The sequence below is a fragment of the Phragmites australis genome, chromosome 10 (assembly GCF_958298935.1).
Source record: "Phragmites australis chromosome 10, lpPhrAust1.1, whole genome shotgun sequence".
NCBI lineage: Eukaryota > Viridiplantae > Streptophyta > Magnoliopsida > Poales > Poaceae > Phragmites > Phragmites australis.
In genome coordinates, this window is record NC_084930.1 from 1,006,718 (window position 1) to 1,034,417 (window position 27,700).

The window sequence follows — 27,700 nt, forward strand, 5'->3', positions numbered from 1 at the left end:
ATAAAAATATAAAAAAATATTTTAAAAAATATTTAAAAATAGCTAAAAAATTAAAAATAAAAATAAAAAAATAGAAAATAGTGCCGGCCCGACTTGACCGGGCCGTGCCGTGCCGGCCTGTCGTGCCGTGCGCTCGGCCCAAGCACGACCCGTGACATTGTGCCGTGCCTGGGCCGTGCCTCGGACCGGCCCAGTAGACACGGCCCATTTGGACGTCTTTAGTTCTAGCTAAGTAGGGGGCTTGAGCCCCCTCAGCCTCCCTTGTTGATCTGCCTCTAAATGCGAGAAATAATATATATATACATATATATATATATACACACACATTGTATGTATATTTTGCAGGTACGCGTAACATACTTGCAGAATGCGCACAGGTCTAGCGCGCGCTCGACCTAGTAGCTAACTAGGCTCTGGTGTGCACGCTAGCATCATGGCCCGAGTGTGCGCCACCCATGCCCCGAGCATGCTCTCACCCACCAACCCCGTGGTCCAATCGGAGGACGAGTAGCGATTTGCAACCAATTACAACTTCTTGCATATAGGAATTACAACCATAAACATAGAGTGATTGCAACTACATGTTGTAACTATAGGCATAGAATACATCCTCATCTTTGAGCAGCGATTGCAACTAGTTGCAATTACATGTACAGAGGAGTTATAACATTTAGTATAGAATGATCATAACATTAGTTATAACTATAGACATAGATTGGATACAATTATATGCAGTGATTTGCAACCAATTGTAACTTCTTGCATAGAAGACTTACAACTATGAGCATAGGGTGATTGCAACTACATGTTGCAACTACAGACATAGAGTGCATTCTCACCTTTGAGTAGCGATTGTAGCTAGTTGCAATTATATGCATAGAGGAGTTAGAACATTTAGTATAGATTGATTGCAACTATTAGTTGCAGCTATATACATAGAATGATTACAAGTATATGCATAGCGAGATTGCAGTTCGAGAATCTCTAGGACCAAGTCTTTAAAGAGTTTGGGTAGCAAGTTAGAAGAGGGAAGTGTTCTTGAACATTCCGATCCTAGTTTTTCAAATGCAATCTTTATTTTAAATATGCATGCTGTTAATTCTGAATCTCATTTACTTATAGTACTATGTTCCATACATCCCTTGTCGCAATAGTTGTCGGTAGTAGTTATGTTGGGTAGCTTATGCTTAGCTTTACACAATGGTATGGTTGGGTTGTTGGTTAAACATGACTAATGGTCTATGCAACTAAGAGTTGAGAATATTAATAATTGTTGTAGCAACATGAAACATAGGAATGTTGAGCAGAAGGCTAGATGGGGATGTTGCGGGAATGAACAAGTACGTGGAAGCACTATGGTTGGTGATAGTGTCTGCCTAGTATCCTAAGGACTAGTTCGTGAAATGGGTAACCCTGATTAACAATTCAACTTCGAGGTTTATATGGGTACGGTCTAACCAATTAATTAGTAGATCATCAACATAATATAAGATAATGGTGGTATAGGAAGGAAATAGTGATTCTTTCTAGAGCTACAAGGTGCAAGGTGGTGAAACCTCAACATGCTTATTTTTTTGTTTGGACAATGTTTTGTAACAGCCTTGTAGTGAAACCTAGTCGCATACCTCGCAAGTGTGTAAGTGCTGTGATGGCACGTGCATACGGGAATCACAACTTGTGGGTAAAGTTGGACCATCCTTGCAGAGTGTAAAACTAATATTTTAGAATCAAGATGGACCAACAGTGTCCATATAGAGAAATTCTCCTGATTGTTCAGTCATTACCAGATTAACTAGTGAATGAGAGACTACAACCATCTTACTATACCGACCAGGAGGACAAACAAGGTTCTTCTCAAGTTTGAGTTTAGAAAATCCTTGGATCAAGCCAAGGTTACTCAACCGAGAAAACAAATCAAAACTCATATGCCCTACCCTTCTACGCCACATCTAAAGTTTACAAGATGGTTGAGGACAAATCGCGAAACCACCTTTCACGTTTATCAAAGCGCGACTCACCACCGCTTGCTTATACCTTAAGCAAGCCTCACGATATTGACATTTATACTCCGCCTTACGATCTCAACCGTCAACTAGTCTCTCATGCTCCTAATCCCTCGGGCCGCCATGTCACTTATATCGGCATCCCTTCCACTTGCCTTTATCAACACACCATCTTCATCTATTTTTTTCACTCTTTGTTTGATCCCCACGTGCATAGCTAGGATCACCATTGACTCCGTCTGACCTACTTAATCGTCCGGCACCAAGCACTCCGTTTAGCCCTGATCATCCTGTTGTTGATCGCCAAGTTACACCCATCATCTCCACATCATAAGACAAGCACACATGTTTCCCTAATTTCATATCTAATTAGTCAAACTCATAAATCTATGTTAAAAAGCTCATCGTACAGAAAACGTGAACACCTGATGATCTGATATGTATGACCTCTGAACATCAAACCATCCGATGTGTACAAGGCTTGTCTCATCTGAAATCCATCGAGAGAAGGCTTGGTTGAAGCCTCTAGTGTTCACACCATCAATCACCGGATCATCCAATGTGCATACATCTACATTTTTTTGGATTCCTTTTGGAAAATAGTCCGATGAACCATTCGGTGTTCATCACCGATCCATCCGATGAGTTCAAACTTATTCTTCTGAAGATTACACTTCTCCTAAAAAATAGTCCGATGTACACTCATTTGAACACCACCGGTGGATACATCAATTTTTGCTTTTGAATTGAAATGCTCTGGCGTGAACTTCATCTGAACACCCGATCAGACTTTACACACAATGATGTCAACTTTCCTCACATCAGATCATTCGGTGAGTTTATTTATTTTTGGCACATAGACAGAAAACTCCAATTCCATTTCTCTCTCGAACTTTGGTTAGTCTTAAACATAGCAAACACAACCAAGGTTATAGAATACCAAAAATCATCAAACCAAATCAACAACCTTGTCAATCACTCAACATATATAAATCAAGTCTCATTTCAACTTGGTTTATCACATTTAAAACTATTTATATGACCAAATAATCATCTAAATATTTGAGGAGGAATGATCGAAAGAATAAATTATCCTATAGTAATTGGGTAAGACTGTAAGGTGAGATGATAAGTAATCTTCGTGCGAGGGGTGAGATTATTAGTTCTACTCCCATAAACTGCTCGGACGTGTAAATTTGTTATATTTGTAGGTTCGACTTCCACAGAAATTGTGAGGGGTCATGACAAGTCAGAAAAGTTGCGGGATTCGTTAGTCGTTCCCAGAAACATTTGATTTGGAATTGATTATGACTGTTGTTTTTGGGATTTGTAATAATTATGTTTTCTGTAGCAGTGAGTTTTTTATAATTAGAGGGAGTAATCGATAGAGTGCAGTGTAACGAGTATATGAAATCTACGGTTTGCTAGCTAGTATGTAGGCTGCAGTAGGGTGAAATGAATGGATACGGTGATGAAAGCATATGCAACGTGAGGGCACATATATCTATACCTATACGCCTCGGAATGGAGTGGACGTGCGTAGGATGTTCTCCTCCTTTTGGGCCTCTCTCTCGTTTTGAAACGAAGCGACTCAATTTGGGCCCAATGGTCTGCTTTCTTTCGCTTAGCCCTGAAGGCATCTGCGGCTGCAGAGATCACTGCGCATGCCATCCAGCCCGTCTGCGTTCTGGTCCCGCTCCACATGCAGATGCTCAGGTGCTCATCACATGTGTGTTTAACCCAGGATTAGATTCGTTGATCTATATATAGACGCAAAAGGCATGGCACCCGCCCCCTTGCTTTTCAATCTTGGCTTGGCCCCATTACCACCTAAAGCCTCCTCCTTTTCAATCTTTTTGTTTCTTCCTAACTAAAGGTCTCTTTATTTTTTATTTTTATTTTCTTTCTACTACTGCTGCCAGAAGTTAGAACAGATGAGATTTTTTTTCTAAAGAAGTCAGAAATCTATTTTTGAGAAAAATGAATTAAAACTAAAAAACTCGTGGAGAGACATTTTTCTAAGAAACTATGTACTGATAAAACAAAAATTTATTTTAAAAGTCAATACCTATTTCTAAAAGTAGCTTTTCAGACAAACCAAAAACACATGTTATTCAATAAAGAGTAAAAGTGAAAACCCAAACAAATAGACCTAAAGCTATTTGTCATTTCCTCCTTCACAGTATCAAAAAATATTCACTTCATTTTGTTTTTAGGAATCACGTGTTCTCTTCGATTTCAATTTGTCTGGTGGTGATAGGTAGGCACCACAACCCACGTGGGCATGTTGCGTGTATACTTACAAATGTGATCTTACACCCCACGTAAAAACATGAAAGATGCTGCTCAGTGAGGTGCATATGTTGTTGCCGGAACGAGCGTACGTTTCTCTCACCATCTTACTCCTTCAGCACAAAATACAATTTCACAAAATGTTACATACACACAGTCTATTTTAATCATTCATTTTTTCCATCTAATACTCATCTATCTATTAATTCTTTTACTTATTTTATAATTTTTAGCTATTCTTCTGATACGAATGAACCATGCGTTATGGCAGTGTGAAAATTTCACTTCCATTAAGTCTAGTGGCACAAGTGTGAAAAGCGACAACTCCCAGCCCTTTTTCACAAGCACGGGGAAACCAAAAAAATTTGAAAAGCCAAGCAAAACCTTTCCGCTCACCCACCATTCCCCATTCCTCCGTTCCGGTAGCGCTACTACCGCCGCCACCAGCAGCAGCAGCAGCCTTCACACTTCACACCTCGCCTCGCCGCCAAAATCTAGGTAGGGTTTCGCCTCTCCATGCGCCTCCCCCAAGGCAATCCCCCGGATATCACATCCCGCCCGCCCTTCTGCTTTCCCCCATTTTGCTCACTTCTTCTTTCTTTTTTGGATTCTTTTTCTCTTCCTTTTTGTGCAGAGAAGAGATTTGAGCCAGCCAAGAGGAATGGCGGCGCCGGGGAGGAGGACGGACATGTCCTCGTCCTCGGCCTCTCCCTCTCCGGCTGGGGCGTCCGGCGGGAGGCGCCTGCTGCGGACGCAGACCGTCGGCAACCTGGGGGAGTCCATCTTCGACAGCGAGGTCGTCCCGTCCTCGCTCGTCGAGATCGCACCCATCCTCCGGGTCGCCAACGAGGTCGAGGCCACCAACCCACGCGTCGCCTATCTCTGTAAGCATCTCCCCTCTCTCCCGTCTGCACCTATCCATTCCATGCATGCTTACTGCATTCCTGGGTTTCCTTCACTAGGTCGATTCTATGCTTTCGAGAAGGCCCATCGCCTCGACCCGACTTCGAGTGGCCGTGGTGTTCGTCAGTTTAAAACTGCGCTTCTGCAAAGGTTGGAGAGGGTAAAAATCTTTTCTTTTTTCTCCCCGCTGACCCCACAGTGCTGAATTTACTATCCATGCCACCATGCAATGCGGTGTTTCTGCTACTTTATTGGGGGATCTGATAGTTTAATTCGTATCTGCGGGTCCTAATTTGATAACCTCTTTTTACTCTCTTTGCACAGTTTTTTTTCATTTCCTGAATCCCTCGAGCACGTGCACGTAGTTCTATGATAAAGAATTAAGATTGGTCTCCCTCTTTGACTTGTTGAGGCTTCACTTCCTTAGGAAAACGATCCTACATTGAAGGGAAGGGTGCACCAGAGTGATGCTCGAGAGATGCAGCGTTTCTACCGCGAATACTACAAGAAGTACATCCAAGCACTTCAGAATGCCGCTGACAAGGCTGACCGGTGAGCCGCCTGTCGTGTCAGGTCTACTTACTCTTGCTGATGATTTGTTGCTTCTACCTCACATGGTCTTCTGTTCGCTCAGTGCTCTGCTCACCAAAGCATATCAAACAGCTGCTGTCCTGTTCGAGGTCTTGAAAGCCGTTAACGTTTCACAGTCCGTCGAAGTTGATCAAGCGGTACATAAATTATTTCTACTGTTATCACGGATTCTGTCCGCCTTTCCTTTTGAATTGTGACACAACTTTCCTGCTCATCTTCTGTACCTGTAATTGTCAACAGATTTTGGATACACACAACAAAGTCGAAGAAAAGAAGAAGTTGTATGTTCCTTACAATATTCTGCCCCTTGATCCTGAAAGTACTGATCAAGCTATCATGCGATATCCAGAGGTTTTCATCTATCTTCAGTCTCATAAAAAACCCATCTTACAGCTGAATTACATCTTTAGCAATTATGTAGATTCAAGCTGCTGTTTACGCGCTTCGGAATATTAGAGGCCTGCCGTGGCCCAAGGACCACGAAAAGAAGCCCGATGAGAAGAATACTGGTAAAGACCTTCTTGATTGGCTTCAGGCTATGTTCGGGTTTCAGGTAACCGTGTGAGAGTCATTTTTCTGTGAATTCTTTTTGTTGAGGTATACTTTGCATTGGAAACACAAACAATCTATGCAAGGCTCTCTTTGCAGAAAGATAATGTATCCAACCAAAGGGAACATCTGATACTGTTACTTGCAAATGTGCACATAAGGAAAATGCGAAAGACTGACCAACAACCAAAGGTGCATATTTCATTTTCCAGTTAAAATTTTGAGAGGAACCAAATGAGTTTTTTTTTCCCTTTTTCGTTTGGTCTGTCCCCAATTTGCATACTAATAATGTGATGATGTATTTACATGGTCTCTTGGGGTTCTGTTTTTCAGTTGGATGACTGGGCTCTTGATGCTGTAATGAAGAAGCTATTCAAGAATTATAAGAAGTGGTGCAAGTACCTAGGCCGCAAAAGCAGTTTATGGTATGTTCAGTCAAACAACTAACAAATGTATTAGAATCACTGGGACTGGTTTCCCAGAGCTGTGGTTACATGCCTTTGTTCAGTTAATTTTTTTTAACTTGTAGATAATTATGAAATTTCAGACTTAATGTTTCTCCCACTTAAAAGGAGTATTACAAATCTTCACAAGTTACTGCTTCTCTAAGAGTTTTGGCCAATTGACCTCTAGGTTGCCAACCATCCAACAGGAAGTCCAGCAGCGTAAGCTTCTTTATATGGGCTTGTACCTCCTGATTTGGGGTGAGGCAGCTAACTTGAGATTCATGCCAGAGTGTCTTTGCTACATCTACCATCATGTAAGTCAACTTGTGTTCTTTTTCTAAATATACCTTGATATTTGTTACCTTCAGTTTAGTAATGTGTTGATATACTCATTGGAGAATGGTTGTGTGTTGGTATGAATCTTTGTGTATAAGCTTTAATTCTGGCGAGGCCATCTTGATTGGTAAAAGTGCTATTTTGCATCTTAATAGATGGCTTTTGAACTCTATGGCATGTTGGCTGGAAATGTGAGCCCAATGACCGGTGAAAATGTTAAACCAGCATATGGTGGTGATGAAGAGGCCTTCTTGATGAAAGTTGTGACTCCAATATACAAAGTCATAGAGAAGGTATAACGGTTGCATATTTAGATTTTAAATGTTGGCATACTTCAATTTATATCTGATCAGGTTCTCGGAACTTAATAGGAAGCTGAAAGGAGCAAGTACATAAAATCAAAGCACTCACATTGGAGAAACTATGATGATATAAATGAGTACTTTTGGTAAGCGATGGTTGAATTGAGTTGTTTACAATCTTGTGCTCCAGTTTTTTAATAAAGCCAAATTATTTCTGTATTGCTTGTCAGGTCAGTTGATTGTTTCCGGCTAGGATGGCCGATGAGATCTGATGCTGATTTTTTCAAAACTCCCAAAGATGCTTATCCTAATCGTCTGAATGAAGTAGGTTCCTGTTTATATTAACATCCTTGCACCTTTCTTTCCAATGCATAAATTCAGTGCATTAATATTTTCTTCTGCTATATAATATTGCAATTGCTTAAGTACACGTCCATTAAAATTGATAATTGAGTATTCTGGTCAGGTGCTGCATAATATTTGTTTCTTTTTTTTTTGTACATATGCTCATTTTTGGCTATTTGTTTCTTCGAATATACAATATTGTGCCAGCTAGATTTGATCTGCTTGTTTTGCATGCCTTTCGCCTTGTCCCTTGTCTTTTAAATTGTTTATCTTGTAATATAGACCCATGGCTTAATGTGATGTCTATTGTTTCCCTCAACATAAAACAAGCTAAAATAAAGACCTTTTGGAATATCAATCCTTTTGGTTACCCATTTTTCTGGTTGTGATCCAGGAGAACAGATCTACAGGTAGCGTCCATTGGATGGGAAAGGCTAATTTTGTGGAGATACGTTCCTTTTGGCACATATTCCGTAGTTTCGACAGAATGTGGATCTTCTTAATATTATCCTTACAGGTTAGTTTCTCTTTCACGTACATTTTAGTTCTTTTCATCCCTCTCTTTGCTAAACATTGTCATCCCTTTAGTTTCACATATTTCTGATGGATTTCGGTTTTAATATAGGCCATGATTATTATAGCTTGGAATGGTACCACACCAAGTGATATATTTGATGCTGGAGTATTTAAGCAGGTTTTGAGCATATTTATAACTGCTGCAATTTTGAAGTTGGGTCAAGGTATTTGATCCAACTCCTATCATCTCTCTTTCTGTTCACATATTTGCCAATGGACGTCCTAAGTTGTTTGGTACGGAGCTAAGTAGTTGTTACAGAACTCTGATACGCCAATCTAGTTAGCAGTTTTCGCTTTTCTGCTCTACGTGATAAAGCAGCATGTGCCTTCTCAAGCTTTTCTGCTCATAGAAATACCCTGAGTCCTACAGTCCTACTCCATTGTCTTTTTGCTGCCTGTCTTTTGCTTTTGGCAACAACCAAATATTGGCAGCCTTGATAAACTTGTACCTTAGCAATCTTTGTTCAGTTTCTCGACCATGTCGAATTCCGTAACATTACACTGAAGGTCATATATTTGAGTGCATTGCTTTTCAGACATAAGCATCTTGTTCCTTCATTTGCATGTATATTTCTTACGTTGAGGTAATTTCTCATAAATTTAAACCAATCTGCAATATGTTTAACAGCAATCCTGGACATTGTATTTGGCTGGAAAGCAAGAAGAAGCATGCCATTTGTAGTCAAGCTGCGATATGTCTTGAAATTAATATCAGCTGCTGCATGGGTTGTTATTTTACCTGTAACTTATGCATACACATGGGAGAATCCTACTGGTCTTGCAAGAACAATAAAAAGTTGGCTTGGTGATGGTCATAATCAGCCATCGTTGTACATTTTGGCTGTTCTGATATATTTGGCACCAAACATGCTTGCTTCCATGCTATTTCTTTTCCCATTTCTGAGAAGGTACCTGGAGAGTTCAAATTTCAAGGTCATAACATTCATGATGTGGTGGTCTCAGGTAGCTTTCCGCCTATTGGTTTCTGCTGTTAATTAGATGGTTGATGTTGTTGATATCTTTTTCCAATAAGATCCTATGTTTCTCTGCAGCCTCGATTATTTGTTGGCAGAGGAATGCATGAAGGCGCATTCTCCCTCTTCAAGTATGTTAAGTTAGCTCATGTTCACATTGTCTTGTTTTTAGTGTTGCACCTTTTCCAGTCGCTCAGCATTGTTGTCCTGATAGGTATACCATGTTCTGGGTTCTTCTTTTAGCAATGAAGTTGACAGTAAGCTTCTATATCGAGGTAAAGATTTGTTTCTTGTATCTTATTTATTATACCTCTATTGATATATGCTTCATTTCAGTATCCTTGAACACGACAAAGTTTGCGCCATCATTGCTTGTATGTTTTCGTTAAAAAATAGAAATAATAAAAAATCTCACAGTTGAGCATTGACCATGATTTTTTCCAAATGTCTACTGTGAATTTTGACAGTTGGAAAACTGATAATGTAGAAACCAAAATATCACATCATGTTGTTTGCTGCAATGGTAGTTAGGTGGTGAAATATAAGTTGATTGTGCACCTTTCCATGACAGCTTGTGGTTTTGCCTGAACTTTGATGTGTGGAACTCAATATGTATTTCTTCATTTATACATTATCATTCTAAACAGAAGCCATTCCTTGGTCTTGAATGTACAAAATGTTAACACATAAATGAGCATCAACACCTTGTTTGTACATGTCAAAAGCTACCAGAGGGCTTGTTGAATGGTTGGCGATATGTTGTCCATTTGTTTGGGATTCTATAAGGACCAAGACTTTCGGGCACTAATTTGCTGGCTATTCATCTTGTCTTACTGTCTTTTTGCAGATCAAGCCTCTGGTACAGCCAACGAAAGATATAATGAGAGAACCAATCAGGACATTCCAGTGGCACGAGTTTTTCCCTCATGGTATTTATCCTGAAATTTCTTATGTTCCATTTGGATTTATTTTGGTGTTCTTATTAATGTTCAATTTGCAGGAACTAACAATATTGGCATTGTCATTGCACTTTGGGCTCCAATTATTTTGGTATGTCTCAACCCCACCTTGTCCCTTGTAAAAAGAACTTACTTGACCAATATGCTGAGTTTTGTTAATTAAATTGTCCAGGTATATTTCATGGACACTCAAATTTGGTATGCTCTTTTCTCTACATTGATTGGTGGTATCTACGGGGCCTATCGTCGTCTTGGCGAGGTTAGTAAAATATTTCAGTATCTTACTTCATTATTCGATGGATTTAATGTGCTAGCGCTGCTTTGGGTTATGAAGCAGTTCCATTTCTAATAAATTGCATTGCATTTAGTAGCAAGTGCAAATCAGAAAACTCAGTTCTAGGACAGGTGTTTTTAAATTTTCCATCTCTTTTAAGCTACCATTTCCAATTATTTTACCACATTCTGCTTTTTTTTAGTGACACCGTCATGCTCTATTGTTTATTCCCCTAATGTCTTGAAGCATTATTTATCATGAGGAACTTATGGTAGACTCCTTCCTTGGTCTACAAAATCAGATAAGGACGTTAGGAATGTTGAGATCTCGCTTTGAATCATTGCCTGTGGCCTTCAATGAACGCTTGATCCCTTCTGATGCAAGCAAGAGCAAAGGTTTCCGAGCCGCTTTTTCCAGGAAACCCAAGGTATGGATTTCTAGTGTGAAGCTTGGCATTATGAGTAGATTATTGGCAGATCGATATTGAAGAGACAATATTTATCAGTTACCTGACACGCTTTATTTTTTAGGCTTCTGGTGATGAAAAAGAGGAGGAGAAAAGAGCTGCAAGATTTGCTCAAATGTGGAACCTGATTATCACAAGTTTTCGTGAAGAAGATCTCATAGACAACAGGGAGATGGATTTGCTACTTGTTCCATACTGTAAAGATCGTGAATTGAATATATTCCAATGGCCACCTTTCCTACTCGCTAGCAAGGTGTCTCCTCTTGATCACTCTGTAATTTTGTGACTTACTATGTTTGTGGATTCAAGTGTTTATGGTTTACTTACTGGATTGTAGATTCCAATAGCGTTGGATATGGCGGCAGACAGTGGTGGAAAAGACCGTGATCTGACGAAGAGAATGGGATCAGATCCGTATTTTTCCTATGCTATCAGAGAATGCTATGCTTTGTTCAAAAACATCATCAATACTTTAGTGTTTGGCCAGCGCGAGAAAAAGTATGTTTTATTTTATCAGGCTTCTTATTTGTTAAGGAATTAGGAACTGAAAGCAAAACATGTAGATTACATGATAGCTCCTAGTCCAGCTGAAAGCAACATTGCACTAAATCTAAACTAATACAAATTCTGCTTTGAACATTCCATCCCAACTCGAGGAACCGAAACATATGCAATAGCCTTTGGTTTGAAAAGGACGAAAATATGATAAATTGAAAATTCGGAATTTTGAGTGATGCATTCAGCTTCTGAGTATATTTGTGGAGTTATGCAATGAATACCCCCCTCCCCCCGACAATACTGTCAGCACTTTAGTAGGCGGTTGAAGCCTTCACGAACCTTATCTCTTCACACACAATGATGGTCCACTTTCATAGTGTGTTATGGTTCGGAGTTAATGAACCTGAAAATAGTAGATTTATCTGAATCGAAGGGTCACCTTGTGGATGGCCTGACATCATTATAATTTTACATATTTTGTCCTTTGCCTACAACATCTGCCTGTCTAAAATTCCTTTTTAATGCCTATTTCAGTGTCTTAGAAGAGATTTTTGATGTCTTGGATAAACATATAGCAGAGGGGACTCTGATAAAGGATCTGAACATGAGGAGCCTTCCTGCACTTAGCAAGAAGTTTGTTGACTTACTTGAGTTACTGGTATAAAACCTGCCATTATTGTTTTAGGTTGTGTTCGCAGAGGATAGCTCCTCACTGCATCTATCTTTGAATACAGCAAAAGAATAAGGAAGAAGACTTGGGTCAAGTTGTCATTTTGTTCCAAGATATGCTTGAGGTGGTCACAAGGGATATAATGGAGGAAGAGCAGCTTGTCGGGTGAGGAGTTTAGCTTCTATTGTAATACATGATTATCTTCTTCAAATAATAATACGTGTGCCATGCTACTTATTTGCATCCATTTTTTTTTTGTTACAGCCATTTTGTTGTTGTCATGCAGATCTGCTTGCTTTCTTGCTGTTTACCATGTTAGCTGAGAATTATAGTGTTTCTAGGGCTAGGCTGCTATTTGCTGATTGCTGCAAGGAGTCACACACTGTTGTTTTCTTTTTGAATCTAAAGCTGGAGTTCTATTTTCAGCTCTACATACAATTTAGTGATTTTTGTAGTAATGTTTTCCGATGATATGTAATGCTTATTGAAATTGATTGTTTGATCTCTCCTAAAATGTTCTGATAGCCTGTGATATTTGTATTTTTTTTCAGAGTGTTGGATTCCATACATGTTGGGAATTATAGAAGACAAGAAGGAATTACACCGCTAGATGAGCAAGATCAGTTGTTTGCTAAAGCTATTAAGTTCCCCATGGAGGAATCGAATGCATGGACTGAAAAGGTTTGATTTTCAGACCTGTCCATATTAAAACGGAATTTCTGATATGATGATTATGTCCTTCCTTTTGATGTAATGATTCATACTATATGTGTTTCAGATAAAGAGGCTTCATCTTCTGCTAACTGTGAAGGAGTCTGCTATGGATGTCCCTACGAACCTTGATGCTAGAAGGCGAATATCGTTCTTTGCAAATTCTCTCTTTATGGAGATGCCAAATGCTCCGAAAGTGTGGAACATGTTGGCCTTCTCGTAAGTTTTTTACCACTCATTCTCTGTTTGTATCTGTTATTCACTAATTCAGCACTGACTTCTGTTCTTCTCAAACCTTCTGAAGCACATATTATATTGACTATCTTCATACTATTATCCCCCCCCCCCCCCCCCCCGGTGCATTTTTCATGTTGGCAATATCAAATATTGACTATCATGATTGCTTCGTAACCATGATATTTCAGTTTTATCTGTTTGAAATGTTGATGCTGTCCTTCCTTTTTAGTCCCTTTAGCAAAAGGAAAAGGTGGCAGCTGAAATGATTTTATTTTATTGGCCGTGCTTTGTTTGAACTAGAGTATGCTTGTCTATTTATATTGTTTGAGCAACATTGATTATATAACTTTGGCTAGCATAAGTTTGTTTCTGCACCTTTTTTTGACAATACTTGTCGCCCCAGGTCATTTTTGCAAGGTGATGTCAATATATAATAATCAAGGGTATTGGAGTCATCTCCTAGTCCCAGGGTTTCCCTTATCCACGTCTATATATATAGTGCCCATTGGGTCTCTATATCTACCCATCATTTGTGCAATCTATACAAAGTTAACATGGCATCAGAGCATGGTTAAGGTTAGGATTAGACTAATCTAATCCACTTCCCATGATCCATCTTCTTTTGACGCCGTCTTCCACTATCTTCACCCATCGCCTTTGTGACAGGATCTGGTCGTCGCCCACCGTTTCATCGTCTTCGGTTGCACTGCTGTAACAAACCAGCTTAGGCCTATCTGCACATTGGGCAAACCGCACACTCCACCAACCTGCTCACGTTTTCGTCCTCGCTTCGTGTAAAAGGGTTAACCCGGGCTGATGGCTTGGACTCTAGTGGCCTTATAAGTTGGTTCCAACCTTGCTCAAGTAGCAATGTGGTACTAAACATGTGTACTCATACACTCATGGGCTTAATCCAAATTGGGCCATATGCCACATACCCCCCTCAGGACCTGACATCCTCATCGGACCAACATACCCACACTTGGAGGGGCGGACACATGATGAAAAATGAGTGGGGGCACCTGCGTCTATGAAAATTATAGAGATATACTCATAAACGTAAAACGTGTAACTATGTCATATATATACAACTTAATACTTTTGCCATAAGTCATAAGATAACTTCATCACACAATATTAAGACAAGTTTATGACTCAAGTGAACTAACCTTTGCACACAAAATGACTTTGAGATATCACAATATCATATAATGTAATTCATAAATTGCAAAAGAGAATATTTGTTTTCCAAATAATATTATTACCTGTGCTGAGGAAACATAAGTTAGTACCGGCCATGTAAATACTAATGAAGAATTGAAGATAGTAATTAGTAAGTATAAAAAGAGAATAAGGTTTTAGTACATTACATTGCATTCTTCCCGATGATCTTTCATCTTATGCAAATGATCAACGATCACTTCATTAGTGACAGTGTCCAACAAATCTTTTTCTACAAAGCAAATGAGTCTAGCTCAAAAACTTGTCACCAATTTTGTTATGCAAAGCATTCTTCACAATCTTCATAGCTGAAAAACATCTCTTGACAGTTGCAGTGGCAATGGGAAGAGTAAGCGCTAGTTTCAAAAGCCAATGCACGAAAGGATAGGAGAGATGCTTCTGTGTATCCACCATGAGTTTAGCTAGATCACCTATACTTTCCAAGCTAGCAAACTATGTATCATGTATGTAGAGGCTAAGTTCACGCTCACGCTCAAGAATGTACTTCCCCTGCCAGAATGGATTTATCAGTCTTATACAAATACCTGACAACTAACAATTTCAAGGATCATGATGATATAAATCAGAATTGCTGTGAGGAATACACATTTTTTCTTGTCTATGCAAATGATCTTTCCTGTCATTCTGTACTCTGTTACATTTCAGGAAAAAATGTTGATTTGTTGGTTAGGTGTATATGATGATGGTGTTTGGAAACTGCACTGAAAATTGAAATCAATCATGCCAAGAAAATTGTGATAATTGAATTAGCATGAGCACCATGGGTAGCATGAGAATTGATGACCAGTCGCTGAGTCCGAGTGAGGGGCCGTGTACAAAATGACTGGGGGCCCAACTGTAGAAACCAAGGGTTAATAACTAGAAAAAAAATTGACTGGAGGCTAAGGCCCACATTTCTTTCTACGTGTGTCCGGCCCTACACACTTGGGCAAATGCCCATAAACGTTCTCTCTTAGCACATGTCTGTGCGTCAGTGTCAACACATATGCTATGTCGTGTGACCACTCAGGGCTCACACGTGCATTGCGCCAAATGCTTGTGCCCCTGGCCCACACGTGCTCGTGTAACTGCTAGGGTCAGTTCTGATACCATTTGCAAGCCTAGAGTCCAAGCCGGCTTAGGCCTACCGTATACCGGGCATACCACACTCCATCAACCTGCTTTCGCTTTTGTCTTTGTTTCGCGTAAAAGGGTTAACCGAGGTTGGTGGCATGGACTCTAGTGGCCTTATAAGTTAGTTTCACCCTTTCTCAACTAGCTGGTGGTACTAAACATGTGTATTCATACACTCATGGGCTCAATCCAAATTGGGCCGGATGTCACAATCGTGCAGCTCGCGCAAAAGGAATTTGTGCAGCTCAGTTCTCGCGGCACGGTCCACATGATCAAGCTCCCACCCGTATCGCGTCTGCCGTCATCCTCGTATCGCCGTCTTCTTCGTGCCGTCGTGGATCCAACGAGGTAATTCTTTGTGGGTCCTCGTGTCACGCTTGTCATGAATCTCCGCGCGTTGCTGGATCTGTCGCCATCTTTGCTGTCGCCGGATCTCCACGTCGATGCTATCGTTTTTGACGGATCCGTCTTGCCCCGCCGATACCATCCTCAAGAGGCACGTGGATGGAGCAACTGTCGTCGCCACCCTTTGTGGTCTCCGAAGCTGAGGTGCTAGTGACCAACTCCGTCTCCGCGGTCGGCGCCACGGCCATGCCTTTCGTTGTTAAGCTCATCACCTCTGTTGTTGCCCATCACGGAGGCAGCCACCCCATGGTCGCACGTGGTGCCACCTCTGGATCCTCATCTTTAGGCTACTGCCGATCCGTTTCCAAATCCGTAGTCGGGAGTTTCTCTTTAATCCGCTGGTACTGGTTGATGGCCGTGGCAGTTGTCGGGTTCTGCCTCGTCCTGGTGCTCTTTGGTACTCCGGTTCTATATATCACAGTTCCCTTTGCTGCTATAGTCCACTAAGTCATATTCTTTTCTTTTGTAGTATCTACAGTATTTTGAGTCATGTTTCTTATGTGTGCATTGCTCCATCCAAATCTGCTACTAGTGGTTGTTTGTTTGTTGCTTGATGCTTAGAGGTTGTCTTCGCTGTTGCTATCCATATCCTAATTGCATGCCGTTACTAGCATCTCAGTCGGTCTTTGCTTTCATTGAGTCAGTTGCACTTTTTCAGTTCGTCTTAGCCGTGCGTGTTCACAAAATTCTGCCAAGTCAGCCAATTTCTTCTTTTGTTTGGTGGTTAGCTTAGCCTCGTCGATTTAGTTAACTCCATCGTCGTTGTCATTGATGCGACCTTTCCCTGTTGGTCCTTTTGTAGCTGTCTTGCTACACGTCATGACCAATGGTCGTCTTTGTCGTTATCATGATATTGTCTCACGGCTTGTCGTCTTGCAGCAGTGATTTCTCTATTCTCCCTTTGGTATGATTTGACACATCTCAATATTCTTGTCATGTTCAAAGTCTCCAAAGCAAGATTCATATTTGAAGAGTCGAAGGATAGTTTGTGAAGACTTGAGGTATTTGCTGGAGCACAGGTCATGAAGGCAGTACCCTCTTGTGGAGGAGTTTGGTTTGTACATCGATATTGTTCAAGAGTTGCATGCTTCAATGACATATTTGATATTGGACTCCGGATGTATCATTTTTTTAAGTCTAGTGCCTAGTGTCAACTCTTCAAAGGAAAATTCATTGCATTCACATTGCATTTGAGGGGGTGTTAAGGGTATTAGAGTCATCTCCTGGTCCTAGGGTTTCCCTCATCCACCTTTATATATTGTGCCCATTGGGCCTCAATGTATCTATCCATCATTTGTGCAATCTATACAAAGTTAACATATATGGTATTTGATTCAATCTTTTGATTAGGTTTCTTGTTTGCTTTTTCTGCAATGATTCCTATACCACAGTGTCTTGACGCCGTATTACAAGGAAGACGTTCTGTTTTCCTCACAAAATCTAGAAGAGCCAAATGAAGATGGAGTTTCCATCCTTTTCTACTTGCAGAAAATTTACCCAGGTTATATTCTCCCTTGCGTAACATTTTACTTGGGATTGATTTTGATGCAAATTCCTTTGGTTTGGTCCTCTGATGTCCTTTGGAACTGACATTTTGTTCATTAACCTCTTTGAAGATGAATGGAAAAATTTCCTCGAAAGAGTGGAGCGCAAGAATGAGGAGGACCTCCGTGAGGATGAAGGATTGGAAGAGGAGCTTCGCCTTTGGGCATCATACAGAGGACAAACATTGACAAGAACTGGTATGTTATACCTCTTGCGTGGCTTCCCATTGTATTTTTCTGTCTCAAGAAACCTCTTAAACTAGGTATGATGTTTAGTTATTTTTTGTGATTGTTGCTCTTGCCTACACAGTGAGAGGAATGATGTACTATCGAAAAGCTTTGGAGCTTCAGGCTTTTCTTGATATGGCCAAAGATGATGGTATTTCTAATATATCAGTCTATGTTGTGGTTCTGAATGTGGATTTTTTGATGTATGTAATGACTTCTCTTCTTGTTTTCATTAGATCTTATGGAAGGCTACAGAGCAACTGAACTGATGTCTGAGGATTCACTATTAATGACTCAGTGCAAGGCTATAGCTGACATGAAGTTTACATATGTTGTCTCTTGCCAGCAGTATGGAATCCAGAAACGTTCTGGTGATACTTGTGCACATGACATTTTGAGACTAATGACAACGTGAGTTTCATTGAAAAATTCTGGATCAATGGCTATTCCGGGAGTAGACTGTGAATATTCCTTTTGTTTGCTCCATTTTTCAAACTATACACTCAAGTTGAAAAGAAACATTATGGTATTAGTATTGCTTTTGCATGCATTCAGTATGCTTGGTGAGCTAGAACAATCTAAGTATGGCACTATCTATAGTTTAACTGTGAGTTAATTTATTACTGTGTTGGAAGCTGTCCTACTTTTGTCTAGGTGGTGTTACTGTGTTCCATGTCCTTTCAGATAATCAACATACCCTGCAAAATTCTATAACATCTTATTTCACTACAATCCAATAACTACGTGCAAAACTTTGCAGGGTATGTTGCAGTTGTTTAGTGCACATTACTGCTTAATGTTGTCATTGTTTTAGCTCATTTGCTGTCTATTAGGTTATATGATGGTACTTAAATAACAGAAAGGCCATTTCACAGATACCCATCGCTTCGGGTTGCCTATATTGATGAAGTCGAAGCGCCTAGCCAGGATAGGAACAAGAAGGTTGAAAAGGTGTACTACTCAGCATTGGTGAAGGCTTCTGTTACAAAATCTAATGAGCCTGGCCAGAGTCTTGATCAGGTACTGCAAAAATGCTCTATTAATTAAGTATTGCTTGCGTGTAATTTGTTCTGTTTTATCTTGGTTCTTTGGCTGCTACTTCTTACTTTTACCCAAACTACAATCTGATGCAATGGTTTTTGGTGGAGAAAGCATTTTGAGGAAGATTAAATAGGCATGCCAAGAAAATAATCCTAGCTGTGACATCATAGAACCTATTTTCTAGTTACTAATGCTTTTCCTTAAATAGCACCCAAGGAAGTTGTAGTTCATTTTCCCATCTTTGTTGTCCATAGCTAAAGTGCTCAATACACATCAAAATCTGTTTCTTTTCCCTTTTGTCTGGGATGAATTCATCCAAACTGTTTAGTGATGTATGATTTTTTAATTGAAATGCTTGTTTTAATTGTGTGTGCGGATATTGGGACTGTTCTATGTTCAATCTAGAATGCTTCAACATCTTTCAGATGACTTATCCAATTTACAGTGCCCTTTTTCTTCTTTGGAAGGAATGTTTTCTCACAGCCTCAGTGGTGCGAAATCCGTGCACTTATTTGCACCTGTCTTTCCTGTGTAGGTCATCTACAAGATAAAACTGCCAGGTAATGCTATTCTAGGTGAAGGAAAGCCAGAAAATCAGAATCATGCAATAATATTCACTCGAGGTGAATGTCTCCAGACAATAGATATGAATCAGGTACAGCTTTGTGTACTTGACGGCTTTAGGAATTATTTTTTGCATATTTTGTGTATTTACTTATGTCAAGCTCTCTGGCAGGAGCATTATATGGAAGAGGCTCTGAAGATGCGAAATCTGCTGCAAGAATTCGAGGAGAAGCATGATGGTGTGAGATATCCGTCGATACTTGGAGTAAGAGAACACATATTTACTGGCAGGTAATTTGTCATTTTCTATTTTCTGAAGTATGGTTAAATAATGTACCAATGTCATTACTTTGGACTATTTTGAGCTGTGATTTGTGTAGGGTTCCATTTTTCCTATTGTGTTTGATTTTTACTAAATTTGTGCAGTGTTTCATCCCTTGCATGGTTCATGTCAAATCAGGAGACTAGTTTTGTGACTATTGGACAACGTGTGCTTGCCAATCCGTTGAGGTATTTGTCTTAAAACATAGTTCATTGTACATTCATTGTATGACATAAGTTGTCTACTGGTTCTGTTTATGTCAATCATCCGGATCGTGTGAATCATCTCTGTTATCTCCCCTATAGTACTAGTACTGGACAGTAACCTGATTCTTTGAGGTGTTTCTTTTTCAAAATTTGGCCCTGACAATCTTTTCCTGAACATCTTTTTGTTCAGGGTCCGTTTTCACTACGGCCATCCTGATATCTTCGATCGTCTGTTCCACCTTACAAGGGGTGGTGTGAGTAAAGCATCCAAAATCATCAATCTTAGCGAGGATATATTTGCCGGTACGAAGCTTTTGCTGTTGCTGCTTGACTTTTGGAAATCTGGAACTGCTCTGGCAATAATGTGGCTTCTTCTAATGCAGGATTCAATTCCACATTGCGTGAAGGCAATGTTACTCATCATGAATACATGCAAGTTGGCAAGGGAAGAGATGTGGGTCTTAATCAAATATCGCTATTTGAGGCAAAGATTGCAAATGGTAATGGAGAACAGACGCTGAGCCGTGACATCTATCGGCTGGGGCACCGTTTTGATTTCTTTAGAATGTTGTCTTGTTACTATACTACAATTGGCTTCTACTTCAGTACAATGGTATTTTCTTGACCCTGAACTTCTCACTTTCCGAATCATTGGTTAACTCTTAACCTTCTAGTATTTTCTGTTTGGACTTAGATCACAGTTTGGATCGTATATGTTTTCCTCTATGGGCGGTTATATCTTGTCCTTAGCGGACTTGATGAAGCACTGGCTACTGGAAGGAAGTTTGTCCATAATGCACCTCTCCAGGTTGCTCTTGCATCAGAGTCTTTCGTGCAACTTGGATTTTTGATGGCGCTACCAATGATGATGGAAATCGGTCTGGAGAGAGGATTCAGAACGGCATTGAGTGACTTTGTGCTAATGCAACTTCAGTTGGCATCTGTTTTCTTCACATTTTCACTTGGGACCAAAACTCACTACTACGGGAGGACATTACTCCATGGAGGAGCTGAATATAGAGCCACTGGACGTGGATTTGTGGTGTTCCATGCCAAATTCGCTGACAACTACCGACTCTATTCTCGCAGCCATTTTGTCAAGGGTATTGAGCTGATGATTTTACTTGTTGTGTATGAAATATTTGGGCAGTCATATAGAGGGGCTATAACATACATTTTCATCACCATTTCCATGTGGTTCATGGTGGGAACTTGGCTATTTGCACCATTCCTGTTCAATCCTTCTGGGTTCGAGTGGCAGAAGATTGTGGATGACTGGACTGACTGGAACAAGTGGATAAGCAACCGTGGAGGTATTGGCGTAGCGCCAGAGAAAAGCTGGGAGTCATGGTGGGAAAAAGAGCAGGAGCCTCTTCGACACTCCGGGAAGCGTGGTACTATTGTTGAAATACTGTTGGCATTGCGTTTCTTTATCTACCAGTATGGACTTGTGTATCATTTGAAAATAACCAAGAATATAACCAAGGATACCCGCAGCGTGCTGGTAATTTACTCATCTTATTTAGCTTGTAGGTGGTTTCATCAGTTTTGTGCTGGACGGAGTTTTTCTAATTACTGCTCATTTCCAGGTTTATTGCTTCTCATGGGTTGTCATTTTCGTTATTTTGGTCGTTATGAAGGTAACAATCAATTTTCATGCTTTCTTCAATTAGCTCTGGCACGCACAGGCCCAGAGACTTCACAATTCACTTGGTTTGGTTGTGATAGTGCTTACGTAGTAAAAAATCCCTTCTGGTTTATAAATTTTGGCAACTTAATTTGTACTGTTTGCTTTTTTAGCTCTCGGAATGTTGGAACCATAGTAGAAACCTATGGTTCAACTGCTCTCTCTTTCTCTCTGGAACACTCAGTTATGATTTTCTTTTCAGACTGTATCGGTCGGCAGGAGGAGGTTCAGTGCAGAGTTCCAGCTTGTCTTCCGGTTGATCAAGGGCCTCATATTTATAACATTTATCTCCATTATTATAATCTTGATAGCAATCCCTCACATGACAGTTCTTGACATCTTCGTTTGCATCCTTGCTTTCATGCCAACCGGATGGGGTTTGCTCCTGGTTAGGGACTGAACTTTTTTTTTCCTTTGCTTTCCGTTATCCCTTTTTATCTCAGGGGCTGATTTATTTAGCCTGGGTTTGCCTTGTTTTGCAGATTGCCCAAGCGATCAGGCCTGCTGTTCAGAAGATCGGGCTCTGGGGATCGATCAAGGCTCTTGCCCGGGGCTATGAGATCCTCATGGGACTCCTGTTGTTCACACCCATCGCCTTCCTTGCTTGGTTCCCATTCGTGTCTGAATTCCAGACGAGGATGCTCTTCAACCAGGCTTTCAGCAGAGGTCTTCAGATCTCCCGTATCCTTGGAGGGCACAAGAAGGACCGAGCAACCCGGAACAAGGAGTAGGTTCACGGCTCATGACTGACAAATTGCATGCTATCAGATTGAGAGATCAGAGGGAATTCACTATTCAGTAGACTCCTTAGTATTTCCAGTGTAGTTGTAGATTGAGAACCGTATGCAAAGCTCCGCCATGTCCTGTGTGCTGCTGTGTTAGATATACAATTTCTAAGCAACTGCTGGGGAGTATCTTATTGTATTAGTTGCTGAGATTTCGATCCTGCATCTATGTAACCTGATGGTGAACATGTATGTATATCTATCTATCTAGTTTGGACTTGAATCTTAGCCTGGCTGAGCTCAAATCATGACTGAGACTAGAATACCAGGGGTTTTGTTTAACCTCTTTACTGGTGCAAGCATGGATGCTTTACTCTATACTACATAAGCAAATAAATACAGTAATATGGATGACTTTTTATGAATCATTTCCTTTTTAGTATAGTAACAAAACCCAAAAGGGATGCGAAGGAGAAAAAAAAAGAACTGAAGAAGGATTTTGCACTAGTAGCACTAGTTTATTGTGTGTTGGTGGCCACCTAACCTGGTTGAATTGAAGCATCTCGAAAGACGTAGGGAGTAATGCACCACAACGGCACAACAAAAATGAATTTTAAAGTATAAAAAATGATGACGAGGACGATGTAGTAGTCAGTCTCAGTCCTACTTGTGGCTCTGCTTTCCCTCCGATTTATAAACTGGTGCCAGTATCACTCTCGTGCTGGAGGTTCCTTGTGAGAGCATTACTCTGATTGTCAGTAGTGTGGACTGTAGTGTTAGGAATCCGAATACCTTACTTATTAGATTTAAAGGTGTCATATAGACTATTACATGAGATAGATTGCTGTAAAACGAAAATTTAACAAGTGTTCCTGTAGATATAAATGGATCCGCCCCGGTAGTTATGTACCTGCGTTGGGAAGCAGACGGCTTGCTAATTTGGACCACCACCGCTCTATATCTAACTGGATCGATCTCCTGCTCCTAGTCATCATCTATGTATCTATCTATCATGTGCTGCTGGGGATATTCATATTCTTGATTATCCCATCCCTATCCACAATTCTGCAGGCCCCACCTCACCTGATAAAATCATACTCTACTCTCCATTTTCAACTCTTACTAATATCTACCTCATTTTCCTGTGCCTTGCATCTTGCAGCCTGTCACGCTTCTGTCCGCTAAATTCATACACAAATCCCATGGTTAGCAGAAATCTTCCTGGAGCAGGAGAAGGAGCAGGAGCAGAACCAGGTGTAGCTCAAGTAAGGTTTCTGGTATATACCATATCAATCAAGTACGTGTAGGTCGATAAAATATTGTGATCCCAGTTTTAGATATTGTTGGTAATACACAGTACTAGTATGAAACTCTTGGAGGAATTCAAGAGTAAATGTTATATATATTCGAAGAAAATGTGAAGTATTTAAAAGAGTGGAGATGACTCCACGCATCCGATCCGATTCAGAACTCGCTCCCTGTAGTAAAAGAAACATGTGGCCAGGGATGCTTGGTGAGTCGTGGTGGGCCCCCCCCCGGCTGCCTACCACCAGATGATCTTTCCCGACCTGAAGCTGGCCCGCGGACACGTGTCGGCGTGACGTGGCCGAGAGAAAGCACAGGTACGCTTTGCTCGCCTCCGCGACTCCCTCCCCATCTCATTGCGGATAATCCCCTTCCCTTCACCACACGTTGCTACTTTTCAGTCTCCAGGAGGACATCTGGACTAATAACTATCTAAGCATTTGGATAAATTAAAATCATGCCGAATTCTTTTGTGGCCAAAATATCGTGGTTGGATAAGAAGAGGAGGAGCCACTCGAATTTCATTCTCCTTTCTATGATTTGTTCATCCATCAAATAAATACGGTTTCCTCCCGACCTCTCCTGTTTTGAACGGTTCCAGATATTTGCTGCTTATTCTCTGCCATTTCCTATTTGAGCATGAGCATGAGCATAGGGGTGCGAAATGCCAAACTCTACGTCCTTTCGGTCAGTCTAGACAGGATATTATTGTTAAGTAGCAAATATCGCACGGTTTTAGAATACGCGTAATTTTTCCTGTACTCAAAACTGTGAAGTACCAGAATGGAAAAGGGAGGACCCCTCTCCAAAAGGAAAAAGAAAGCGGAAAAATAGGTATCCAGGAAGCCAGACGTGTCCCTGCAGGTGGTCCCGCTTCACGCGGGGCTCCTCAGCCACAAGATCCTCGGCCCTTCTCGAAATTTCCAGCTCTGACATGCGGGGCCCACGTCCCACGTGGCGCGCCTCCCTCCTCTTCCTTGCCCCCAAAAATCTCCCGCACGGCAGGTCCCCCTCTTTCCTCTCGCCATTTGCTGCTTGCCCTCCTCGCTTCCGCCTCCTACGCTTCCTCTCCGCCGCTTCTTCCTCCTCCTCCTCCTCCCTCCCGCCTCGCCTGTGCCGGGATCCTTAACAGCGCGCCACCTCCGCGCCTCTTGTCCCCACGACTTGAGCTGCTCGCCAGACTCTCCCCGCCAAATTTTCGTTTCTTCTTTCTTTTCGTGTTGAGTCATTTGGCCCCGGGTTGGCTGCCTTCGGTCGCCGGCGAGCGGTTTTTAGTGGCTCCTGGGCGACCCCGGTGAGAAAGGCGCGACCTTTCATCGAGTTCCTTGTTTCTGCCGGCGCCGCTGCCGGCTGCTTCTGTCCTGGGCTCTCGGCGCACGCGAGGTGCTGAGGGGAAGCGGTGATTTGAGCTCTGGGGCTGGCTCATGGCATCCATGGCGCAGGTGGAGGTAAAGATCTCTTCTTCTCTGCAAGCTTGATTCTTGCCTGTCGGCGTCAATTGGAAATCACAACCTTGGTTGTGTGTTTGTTCGCGCGGTGCTAATAATTACTATTATTTTTTGGCGCTGATTAACGCTTCAGATCTCTTTTGCCAATGTTTTTTGTATGGGTTATTGGTCAAAAAAAAGTTTTTTAATGGCAATATTATATTTGTTTCTTAAAGAATGTGCTGTTTCTAGCTAGACGCTTCTTCTTTTGGGAGGACCCTAGTCAGGATATCTGTAGAGGCTTCGAGAACGAGATGGGCAATACTCCTATCATACTCTAGTTGATTAAAAATATCACGCACGCCGAAAACCACAATACCAAATTCAGAAACATCAGTGTCTTCCATGTTAGGAAGGTGGTTCTGGTAGTTAGGCGTACTCATTTCCCCTTTTTATAATGGTAATTGGTAACTCGTAGTAGTGGTTGTGGTCTCCATTTAATCCATGAGTGAAACATTGGAGCTAATCATTCCCAATCAGTAAAGTTTTGTGTTAGCAGTTGTCTTTTATATGTGTAAGTTGATGTATCACAAACACTGAAAAATCTCAAACCATGCTTTATCCATTCGGCCATTTTTGTATGGTAAAATTTAGCATGGGTTCGAGATTAAAGATTACAGGAAAAAGAAACCGATCATTTCAATCTGTATGCAGCTATAGCAAGCAGTAATCTGTGTTTCCTGTTGCTGCCCGCAGGAAAGGGATGGACTGGATTCATGTGCCTTGCCAATTGACAAAAGACTACCCTTGGATGCGGTCAAATCTCCCCTGATTGATGATGCAACGCAACCCAAGGAGGGGATGGATGGGTACCCTGTCAAGGTACCCGTTTCTTATCCCGCTTTTGACATCTGTATGCAAATGCCAGTTGGTCCCCATCAGTGTGTACTATCCTACAGCAAGGCCACAATGCCTAATGATCACCCACCTGACTCAAATAGGTTCGGAAGCCCTACACGATCACGAAGCAGCGGGAGAAGTGGACGGAACAAGAGCATGAGAGGTTTTTGGAGGCACTGAAGCTTTATGGCCGGTCTTGGCGCCAGATACAAGGTGTGTGCAGCCTATATATCTGACTTTGCATTAGAACTCATTGATGACCTGTTTTCTGATTCGTCCATACTGCTGTTTAGACCACATTGGCACAAAGACTGCTGTCCAGATTCGAAGCCATGCTCAGAAGTTTTTCTCAAAGGTGCTTAATCGTCCCGATAGTTATGACCAATTTGGCAGCTATTACTGCATTGACAGTAGTCTACAGTTACATGTGCTTGTACAATCTGACTTACAATTAACTGAAACCAGTGAGATCCCTTACCTCATTTTCAATCGTGGTGCTTATCGTGCAGGTGGTGCGCGAGCCTGGGGCAAGTAATGCTATTGAGATTCCACCCCCTAGGCCAAAGAGAAAACCACTGCATCCATACCCTCGCAAGTGTGCCAGTTCCAGCACTGTGGCGAATCCAGCAATGGGCCAATCGAAACTTGCTCCTATTTCGTCGCCTTATGGTTCCGACCAAGAAAATGGTTCTCCAGTGTCAGTGCTATCTGCAGTGCAATCGGATGCTTTCGGATCTTCTGTATCAAATCCGTCGACAGGGTGTACATCTCCTGTGTCATCGGATGATGGGAACAATGTCCCTGCATTGGTGAGTGGAGAGGAAAGTTTGCCTTCTCAACAAACAGAGATCGATCAGTCTCGCAAGGTAAACATCTATCATTTGGATCATCCTTTGTACTGGGCAAACATAATGAATAACCATGTATACTCACCGTTACAGGAAATAAAGCAGGACAACAGCGATGGCGATTTATCTGAAGAGGATTCATTGGGAGTGCAGGAAACAAGTTTGAAGCTGTTTGGGAAGACAGTTATCATTCCAGACTCGAGGAAAGTGTGTTCCTCGGATGGGGGACACAGAGATGGTGCACAAAGCTCCGAATCCTCTATCCAAGAAACGTTGCAAGCACCCTCAGTTGGAGGGGTCGCAGCATATACTGCACCTAATGGATGGCTTCTTCGATATAATTCATTCCCATTCCATGTGGGTGAATCAGGTGATGCTAAGATTGGCCCTCTTCATCTATGGTGGCCTTACTACGGATTTCCCATAGGCCATCCAAGGGGTTTAAGTACAGGACTGTATAATGAAGCTACCGGTGAGAGTGATACCGGGAAAAGTCCTTCGGTCGAATCGAGTTCAGACTCCATGGGCAATGTTCAGACAACGATTCTGCAGAATTCCAAAGTTGTCAAGGAGCCACTTGGAACAATTCAGATGCTGGAGTCAGCCCAAAATTTTGAGCTGAAACCGAGCGTGAATTCGGCCTTTGTTAGAGTAAAGCCGAGCAGCAGCAGAGATCAATCGGTAAGGGGATTTGTGCCATATAAGAGGTGTAAAGTTGAATAACCCAAGCAGACAGTATTTCTCTGCAGCTAATTTAACTGAGATTAATTCTGAACAGTAGGAACCAGTTGCACACGTTCTTCCAGTGTGTACAATTTTTTACTTGCCGAGAGGCAGGGATTGGCCGTGTATGTGTATTATTGCTTCCTGCTTGCAGCTTAAGAAGCTGCAAGTAGTTTGCTGTTAAGCGTAGACTGAAGAAAGGTTTTGCAGGGATGCCGATCTCTGACCTGTTGTTATATAAGGGAACCATGATTTATTGTACTCTTGTTCAGAGTTCCTTCCTAATTG

General features: G+C 41.4%; 2 protein-coding genes across 3 annotated transcripts; both read left to right on the plus strand.

The window, feature by feature from the left end:
- Window positions 1–4,635: 4,635 nt before the first annotated feature.
- Window positions 4,636–22,497, plus strand: LOC133931197 (callose synthase 3-like). 2 transcript variants are annotated; one of them, XM_062378031.1, is made up of 42 exons: window positions 4,636–4,793; window positions 4,930–5,179; window positions 5,258–5,358; window positions 5,626–5,750; window positions 5,833–5,926; window positions 6,030–6,140; window positions 6,211–6,342; window positions 6,438–6,530; window positions 6,672–6,763; window positions 6,972–7,098; window positions 7,276–7,413; window positions 7,492–7,568; window positions 7,653–7,746; window positions 8,162–8,284; window positions 8,393–8,507; window positions 8,972–9,306; window positions 9,396–9,448; window positions 9,532–9,592; window positions 10,165–10,246; window positions 10,318–10,367; window positions 10,449–10,535; window positions 10,852–10,977; window positions 11,081–11,269; window positions 11,354–11,514; window positions 12,049–12,172; window positions 12,249–12,349; window positions 12,736–12,865; window positions 12,963–13,114; window positions 17,284–17,393; window positions 17,509–17,634; window positions 17,747–17,815; window positions 17,901–18,075; window positions 18,540–18,684; window positions 19,241–19,360; window positions 19,442–19,560; window positions 19,696–19,779; window positions 19,988–20,100; window positions 20,181–20,410; window positions 20,492–21,301; window positions 21,387–21,437; window positions 21,687–21,872; window positions 21,967–22,497. In XM_062378031.1, exons 2-42 carry the CDS (start codon window positions 4,957–4,959, stop codon window positions 22,213–22,215), a joined length of 5,883 nt encoding a protein of 1,960 aa, XP_062234015.1. In that variant the 5' UTR covers window positions 4,636–4,793; window positions 4,930–4,956; the 3' UTR covers window positions 22,216–22,497. The 2 variants fall into 2 exon arrangements, with proteins under 2 accessions (XP_062234015.1, XP_062234016.1); XM_062378032.1 differs by having other exon boundaries at window positions 4,672–4,793; window positions 4,935–5,179.
- A 2,019-nt stretch (window positions 22,498–24,516) lies between these two features.
- On the plus strand, window positions 24,517–27,673 carry LOC133931199 (protein CCA1-like). The gene is made up of 6 exons (XM_062378035.1): window positions 24,517–24,962; window positions 25,698–25,823; window positions 25,943–26,054; window positions 26,135–26,196; window positions 26,351–26,707; window positions 26,783–27,673. Exons 1-6 carry the CDS (start codon window positions 24,939–24,941, stop codon window positions 27,410–27,412), a joined length of 1,311 nt encoding a protein of 436 aa, XP_062234019.1. The 5' UTR covers window positions 24,517–24,938; the 3' UTR covers window positions 27,413–27,673.
- Window positions 27,674–27,700: the final 27 nt, after the last annotated feature.

What these genes read in the sequence shown, in the direction of transcription:
- LOC133931197 (XM_062378031.1), top strand. Translation starts at nt 4,957, where the DNA reads ATGGCGGCGCCGGGGAGGAGGACGGACATGTCCTCGTCCTCGGCCTCT. An exon ending in TCTTAATATTATCCTTACAG is followed by an intron (nt 8,285 to 8,392) that starts GTTAGTTTCTCT and finishes GTTTTAATATAG; the next exon opens with GCCATGATTATTATAGCTTG. An exon ending in ACAAACATTGACAAGAACTG is followed by an intron (nt 17,635 to 17,746) that starts GTATGTTATACC and finishes TTGCCTACACAG; the next exon opens with TGAGAGGAATGATGTACTAT.
- LOC133931199 (XM_062378035.1), top strand. Translation starts at nt 24,939, where the DNA reads ATGGCATCCATGGCGCAGGTGGAG. An exon ending in CATCCATGGCGCAGGTGGAG is followed by an intron (nt 24,963 to 25,697) that starts GTAAAGATCTCT and finishes TGCTGCCCGCAG; the next exon opens with GAAAGGGATGGACTGGATTC. An exon ending in AGATCGATCAGTCTCGCAAG is followed by an intron (nt 26,708 to 26,782) that starts GTAAACATCTAT and finishes TCACCGTTACAG; the next exon opens with GAAATAAAGCAGGACAACAG.